Here is an 8,041-nt window from a genome sequence, read left to right as displayed (position 1 = left end):
TGTACGAATTCTCTAAATGCTAAAGAAAGGTGCTTCAATGCTTCCTTTCTTAGCTCCTTTAGCATGGGAAACACTGGACCTTCCTTTTCGAAAGGAAAGGAGATAATGCCGCCCCACAATTCCTTGCAGCGGCAACATTTAAAGCAGACATGTCAAACTCAAGGCCCGCAGGCCGGATCCGGCAGGATTTTTTTTTTTTTTAAATAAATAAATTAAAAGTTAGACTTGAAAATAAAAATATCCCCATGGTCGAAATTATGAGATAGAAAGTCGAAATTAGGAGATAGCATGTTGTCTGTGTGCTGACATATCTCAACAGGTGGACAGGAGAGGCAACAGCCTGTAAAGCGGGTTTCCAACAAGTGATTGAATTGAAAATGATTGACAAATAATCCCAAAATGTCCACGAAGGGAAAGATTGATGCAGAGGGAAGAAAATGTGATGAAAGAAGGGAAAGATAGATTATAAAACAGCTAAAAACAAAATATGAGTAAATATAACATATAATATATAACCACAACTGTTTCAAACATGAGCTTTTTATAAAGCCTGCATGCATCAGTAGAATGTATCTATTTTGGTCATGTTTTAGTTGTCCTTTTTGTAGTCCTTTATGGTAGTTTCTCCACGGCAGACCTACGCAGTCGCATCATAACTTACTGTCCATCTTTTCCATATGTAACAGATGTGGGTAGGGCATGGAAAGAGACGACTCAAGGGATTGTTTTCTAGATTTTATTTGCTCTTGCAGAAGACTATTTATACACACACACACACACACACAATATATATATATATATATATATATATATATATACACATACATACATACATATATATATATATATATATACGTATATATATATATATATATATATACGTATATATATATATATACATATATATATATATATATACACATATACAAATATATACATATACGTATATATATATTAAAAAAATTAAAATATATATATATTTTAATTTTTTTTTCCTGCACCCTTCCTGCACTTCTTTGCTCCCTAAACAATGCAAAACCACACAATGTGCTTTAATTATTTCTCTTAAAATACATACAGATACATTAATTTGACATGACAGTATGTACTCAGCTGGAGATGCCTATTAGTAGTCAAGAGCTATTAAAAGTGACAGCAAAACATCTAACCTAAATCATAATAACAAATCTCAAAACCATGAAAAACAATATACAGGAGGAGAGACAGGGACACCTGGTGGGCAAAACAAAAAGGTGCGTGGGGATGGGCGACTAAACAGAGACACAGGAAATGTTTTTCAATTACAAAGGTCATTTTCTACATACAAGCATATACATGATTTTTGTCTTGTGTTTTTTTACCCATCCTGAGCATTTTTTTAGGTGCAGTGGGAAACTGAGAAGCGCCCAGGAAGCAACCTGGGGTTCAGCGTCTCGGTCAAGTTCGATCCACCAACCTAGCAGTTTTTGTTTTTTTTATCAGAATGTGGATGAGGGGATAAGTGACATTTTAAAGTTGAATTACATTGGGCGCACACTTGTAACTACCAACTTGAATGGCCGATAAGCTTCTGATGGAAGCTCGGCTATGAGATCACAAATGTTTGGAGCTGGTTTGTAAATGAGAATATTTCAAACCTGATTTAAGATCAGCATCATCTTTCAAAATACACCAGTTTTGTATGACAATATCTTGGAATTCATCCCAAAAAAAATTCCTTCTCTTATGGGACATTCTAGAATCTCTATTAAATTGACTGAATGGAAGACTTTTTTTTTAGAGCAGTCTGTTGGTTTCTTACACAGATCTGTTGCCAATTTATCTTGTTCTTTAATAATCTGAACGTCAAGAAAATTGATTAGTGACGGATCATTATTCACAGAATCTGCACAATGCAACTTTCTAGTTATTACATTAGATTGTTTCTCCCGTGTGGATTGTCATGTGATGCGTCAGATTGACCTTTAGTAGAGAACCTTCATAACAAACAGAACTAAAGGGAGTTCCCGCCCATGTGAGTTATCATGTGTGCCTTCAGACTTGATTTGCGCACAAATCTTTTATCACAAACCGAGCATTTGAAAGGTTTTTCTCCTGTGTGGATTCTCATGTGTGCCTGTAAACACCCTTTCTGTGCAAAAGCATTGTTACAGACTGAGCAACTGAAAGGTTTTTCACCTGTATGGATTCTCATGTGTCTCTTCAGGTCACCACTTTCAATGAAACCTTTGCTACACACCGAGCAGCTGAAAGGTTTTTCTCCCGTGTGGATTCTCATGTGTTTCTGTACACTTCTACTATGTGTAAAAGATTTCTTACAGACGGAGCAGCTGTATGGTTTTTCTCCTCCATGCGTTATCATGTGTCTTTTCAGATGTCCACTTTCAGTGAAATCTTTACCGCACACTAAGCAGCTGAAAGGTTTCTCTCCTGTGTGAGTTGTCATGTGTTTCTGTAAACTTCCATTCTGAGTAAAAGATTTCTTACAAACTGAGCAACTGAAAGGTTTTTCTCCTGTGTGGATTCTCATGTGTCTCTTCAGATCTCCACTTTCAATGAAACCTTTCTCACACACTGGGCAGCTGAAAGGTCTCTCTCCTGTGTGGATTCTCATGTGTTTCTGTACACTTCTACTATGTGTAAAAGATTTCTTGCAAACTGAGCAGCTGAAAGGTTTTTCTCCTGTATGACTTCTCATGTGTATCTTCAGATTTCCCCTGAAGCCAAATAATTTCCCACACTCAGAGCATCTAAATAGTTTCTCACCAGTACTACATGTAAATTCACTGACAGGGACTTCATCATTATTCAGAGAGTTTAAACCTGACTGAGGTTCTCTGGTCTCCTTCCAATCACCACTGTGTTCAGTCTCAGGTTCAGAAGAGTCTCCAGACTTGTCAACAGTATCTGGTCCTTGATGTCTATCTGGATCTGAGTTCCTGGCTGAATCCGGTCCTTCACAGTCCTCTCCATCAGCTTCTGTTTCCATCTGTTCAATATGTCTTTGATAAAACCTTGAGGAATGAGCTTCCTCTTCGTCATCATCTTCACTCTTCACAATGAATGAAGTGAATGGGAACTTGATATCAGCCTCCTCCAGACCTTGAAGCTGCTCTCCCTCCTGACTGGTCCAGAGTTCCTCCTGTTCCTCTTTAATGTGTGGAGGCTCTGGGTCCTCCTGGTCCAGACTGGAGCTCCACTCCTGCTGCTCTTCTTTAACCACCAACAGCTGCTGGACGTCTGCAGGAAAACATAAACATACAGACGTTACAGGGAATTGTTGTTGTTCATTAACATCACAGCTCAAAAACTGTTAATGAACTTCTCAAGATCCCTGATCAGGTCTCTGTGCAATAGCTGTAAGTAACTGCAATATCACAATGCAGTCGTTCTGCATTGTAGCGTGTAGAAGACTTAATAATGAATATCAAAATATGGAATGATGGTTAATAAATCAAAATTGTGAATCATAAACCCATGAATTGGTGAAAAGGTGAATGACATTGATAGCACTCAGCTTCAGCTATCAGACACAATCAGTATAAATAACATAAATTAATATTAGATCAAATTTAAGAGAAAACACAATTTAGGAAAAACTTCTTGGCATGTGTATGTATCAGTTAAAAATGTACTTTATTTCTTATTTTTGATTTGTAATATTTTAATTTATCATCTAACGATTCTGTTGAATTTTATCTTAATGAGCAATTTTTATTTAGCGTTGTTTTATTTTGTTAACGCTTCCTGCGGAAGCGCGTCGCACCTTTTCTGTACCACCTAAGCTCCCGTAGTCCCGTCTTCCCCTCACAACGGTGTTTTGTGTTGTTGACGGTAAGTTGTGTGGAACAATGTTGCTGCACTATTTTGTTGTTTTTTACTTTTACCTCAGGCTGCCCTGTCATAACGTAGCGACGCAGAGATTTCGGCGTTCCTTTTGTGTGAATTCTGTTGTTTTACATGTTTAGGAGCGGCTGTACAGAAAACGTGTGAGACCAGAAAGCAACTGTGTGTTATGTTGTCTTGTGCAGCGGCAAATAAATGCTGGAAGGCTACCCTCTGAGTCGTCTCCTTCAATGCCCTTTCCAAGTCAGTTACATGTACAGTGACTAATTACTTCATAACACACAAGTTACCTGATCAAGTTCTTTATAATAGAAATATTTATTGATCGAACAATTCAAGGCAAGACGGCGTCGTGCCAGTGGCTGCCTGTTGCAGCAGCTCCCTGTGTGTGTTTTAATTTTTAGTCTTTTTTCCTCTGTTTTTTCTTTAACGTTTTGTTTAAGTGACAGTCAGGCAATGGACCATAACTTTTTTTTCAACCTTTCTAGTGGCTTTTCTTTTACTTTTTTACCTCCTTGTAACGGAGAGCCACGCACAATGGACTGGAGGCATTGTTTACTCTTGCGAACAGCTGATAACGCTGGAGTGGACCGCTGCTGCTGCTCGGCACAAGGCCTGAACTCCCAGAGGAACTGCGGAGAAGACGGCGGGGTTGCAGAGCTGGTGCTAAGTTGAAGGCAAAGAGGAGGAAATATAAACCATCGGTACGGGCAATTTTAATGGGGAACGTGAGATCCTTTGCCAATAAAACGGACGTGCTCGGCACGCTGGTAAAGAATCAGAGGGAGTACCGAGAGTGTAGCATCATGCGTTTCACGGAGACATGGGTGCACTCAGATTTCTCGGACCACAGAGAAACCCGTACCCGGCTTCAGGACTGTTCAGTGGACACCATCCACTCCACTGTGTCTAGACTGCAGAGTCAACATCCTGGTGCATTTTTGTCAATTACTGGAGACTTTAACCACAGCACACTGGATAAAGCACTGCCAACTTTTCACCAATATGTTGACTGCCCCACACGGAACAATAGAACTCTGGACCTACTGTATTCTAATGCAAAGGATGCATACAGTGCCACTGCCCTTCCCTCTCTTGGTAGGTCTGACCACAACTTGGTCCCGTTAACACCAAAGTATGTTCCTCTGGTGCAGAGGCAGCCTGTGACCACCAGGACTGTGAGGAGGTGGTCTCAGGAGGCCAATGACGCCCTGCAGAACTGCTTTGAGTCAACGGACTGGGATATGCTGCATGGACCAAATGGGGAGGACATCAACAGCATGACGGACTGCACCACTGACTACATTAAATTCTGTGAACAAACCACCATACCATCATGGACTGTACATTGCATCACCAGTGATCTGAAAGTTATTCTTAATAAGAAGAAAGCAACCTTCAGGTCTGGGAACAGGGACGAGATCAGGAGAGTTCAGCGCGACCTTAAGGTGAAGCTCAGGGAGTGCAAGGACTCCTACAGGAGGAAACTGGAGGCCAAACAGAACAACTGATGGCATCAGCCCCAGGGTCCTGAAAACCTGCACCATCCAGTTGTCTGATGACCTGCAACACCTCTACAACCTGAGCCTGAAGCAGGAGGAAGTCCCGGTGCTGTGGAAGACGTCGTGCCTGGTTCCTGTACCAAAGAAGACGACAACATCTGGCCTCAACAACTACCAACCGGTTGCCCCCACATCTCATGTGATGAAGGTGCTAGAGAGGCTGGTCTTGGCCCACCTCCGACCGCAGGTGAAGTCATCACTGGACCCTCTGCATTTTGCATACCAGCCTCACGTGGGAGTGGACGACGCCATCATCTACCTGCTGCAACGAGCTCAGTCACACCTGGATGGAACCGGTGGCTCTGTGAGAATCACTTTCTTTGATTTCTCCAGTGCATTTAACACCATCCAACCACTGCTACTGAGTGAGAAGCTGCGGGAGGTGGGGGTTAACAAGTCCACCGTCTCCTGGATCACTGACTACCTCACAGGCAGACCACAGTTTGTCCGACTGGGCCGTGTGCTGTCTGATACGGTGGTCAGTGATACTGGAGCCCCACAGGGAACTGTTCTGTCTCCCTTCCTGTTCACCTCGTACACCACTGACTTCCAGTACAACACGGGGTCATGCCATCTGCAGAAGTTCTCTGATGACTCTGCAGTGGTCGGGTGTATAAGGGACGGACGGGAGGGGCGTAGTGGAGGACTTTTTGGAGTGGGCCGGTAGAAATTACCTGCTTCTGAACGTGGCCAAGACCAGAGAGATGGTGGTCGACTTCAGGAGGAAGACGACGGCTCCACAGCCACTGAGAGTTCTGGGAGAGGACGTGGACATGGAAACTCTGGAACAGGTGGTGGAGAGGAGGACACTGAAGAAACTATTATCAATATTGGATTACCAGGACCACCCTCTCCACCACCTACTGCAGGGACAGAGGAGCACTTTCTCCAACAGACTGATCCAGCTCCTCTGTCATAAGGACAGGTACAGGAGAACATTCCTGCCCTCTGCTATAAGACTGTATAATAAATCACCTCTGGTCAATCACACGACTATAACACTGTTACACTGTTTGTTTGGTTTGGGTAAATATTTGCACTATTGTTTAGTTAGTTCATTTAATATTCTATCTTATTGTATATTGTACATTTTTAAATGTAATATTTAAAAATATTCGGTGGAAAAAAAGAAAGAAAGTCTGGATTCTTGTAGACCAGCTGCTATAATCAAACAACAAAGGGATCTGTATCTGTGAATATGGATCATCAATGATTAGTAATTGGTATCTGCGGCAAAAATGAATGATCAAAAGTTATCTTTGCTCCCTTTTTTCATTTGTGCTGATCCGATCCGTGACTCTGATCCGTGATCCGATCCAAGTTTTATGATCCGATGCACCACTAATTTTTACTCTTGTACTACTTTAAAAATGTTCTATTTTAGCTGATTTTATATATATATATATATATATATATATATATATATATATATATATATATATATTTATTAGGTTATCACCTAGCATACAATTTGGCCATAAATCACCAAATTATGTGTTAACATGCACTTTTGAACATGTTATTTTTAAAATATACATTAAATCAAAGTGCCACTCATCAGGTACTCAGCTTTGAATAAACTTATGTGACTTTTAGTTTTGGGTTTGGAGCGGGTTCGTTTGGTGCTTTTGTACGTTACACTAATCTCACACAGCAAGCAGCCGTAAATATGTGAAGCTCAGAAATGTAAATATTAACACCAGCGTTGATGCGTTTTTCTGATGCTATGAAATGTTTATTCACATTGTGCATGCAATAAAATAAAATAATACCGTGTGACAATATATTTTCTATCTATTTTGCTCATTAAAGGAAAGACTACAGTTGTATTCTACTGCTGTAATTATTTTGTGCAACATTCAGATGTAATTCACACAGATTGTAGGCTTCAACAAGCTACAGCCTCTCATCGTGTTGGTCAAGAACCAGCAAACATCTGAGCCGCAAACCAGAGAACAGACGTGTTTACGTTGAAACGCTTCCGGTCTCAGAGATACTGAGAGAACGCAAGAAGAAGAAAACGGTTCACTGAGTGTTTAAAGGACAAACCTGCTTTCTGTGACCGAGGCTGAGGGTTGAAATCAGCGTCCAGTAGTTTCCGTTGTCGCTCGTTCTCCTCTTTTGAACGACAAAGTTCCTCCTCGTACTCTGCTATCGTTCTTTCAAACACACCAAATATCTCTTCAGCAGCCGCAGTTAGTCGCTGGTTGACTAAACATCTCAGCATTTGGACTTTAGACATTTTCACATGTGACACTGGTCCGTTTCCAGCTAGCATGCTAAGCTAACTTCAATAGCTTTGTAGGCTACCGGGAGATGAGTCAGAGGAAAAACATCCAGAAAAAAAGGTGAACAGCTAAAAGTCCATTCAGACATGTTGATCCAGACATACAGAGACTCTGATGGATCAGTACTGATGGAGCTAACTGATACTTTATCAACGCAACAAAGAGACGCTGCTGTTTCTAACAACGTTCGGCGCCATGTTGTTTTCAGAAGAACATCCGGGTTAGTTGGTAACCTTCAAAATAAAAGCCCTTAAACGTATAGAAGTCGTTATTTCCATCTTAATCCTCTATGCCTGGGGTATTCAATTCAGATTCAACCATTTAGAGAGAATGTCCTCAGTCAAA

The 8,041-nt window shown here is 41.1% G+C and overlaps 1 protein-coding gene across 1 annotated transcript; it reads right to left on the bottom strand.

Moving 5' to 3' along the window:
* Positions 1–1,905: 1,905 nt before the first annotated feature.
* On the bottom strand, positions 1,906–7,885 carry LOC137868461 (gastrula zinc finger protein XlCGF57.1-like). Its single transcript, XM_068705250.1, has 2 exons — positions 7,458–7,885; positions 1,906–3,240 (listed from the first exon to the last, which is right to left on the bottom strand). Exons 1-2 carry the CDS (start codon positions 7,684–7,686, stop codon positions 1,994–1,996), a joined length of 1,476 nt encoding a protein of 491 aa, XP_068561351.1. The 5' UTR covers positions 7,687–7,885; the 3' UTR covers positions 1,906–1,993.
* Positions 7,886–8,041: the final 156 nt, after the last annotated feature.

The sequence above is a fragment of the Cebidichthys violaceus genome, unplaced genomic scaffold, assembly GCF_023349555.1.
Source record: "Cebidichthys violaceus isolate CVI_PGR_0920_01 unplaced genomic scaffold, fCebVio1.0.p SCAF_111, whole genome shotgun sequence".
Classification (NCBI taxonomy): Eukaryota; Metazoa; Chordata; class Actinopteri; order Perciformes; family Stichaeidae; genus Cebidichthys; species Cebidichthys violaceus.
This window is presented reverse-complemented; position numbering and strand designations above follow the sequence as displayed.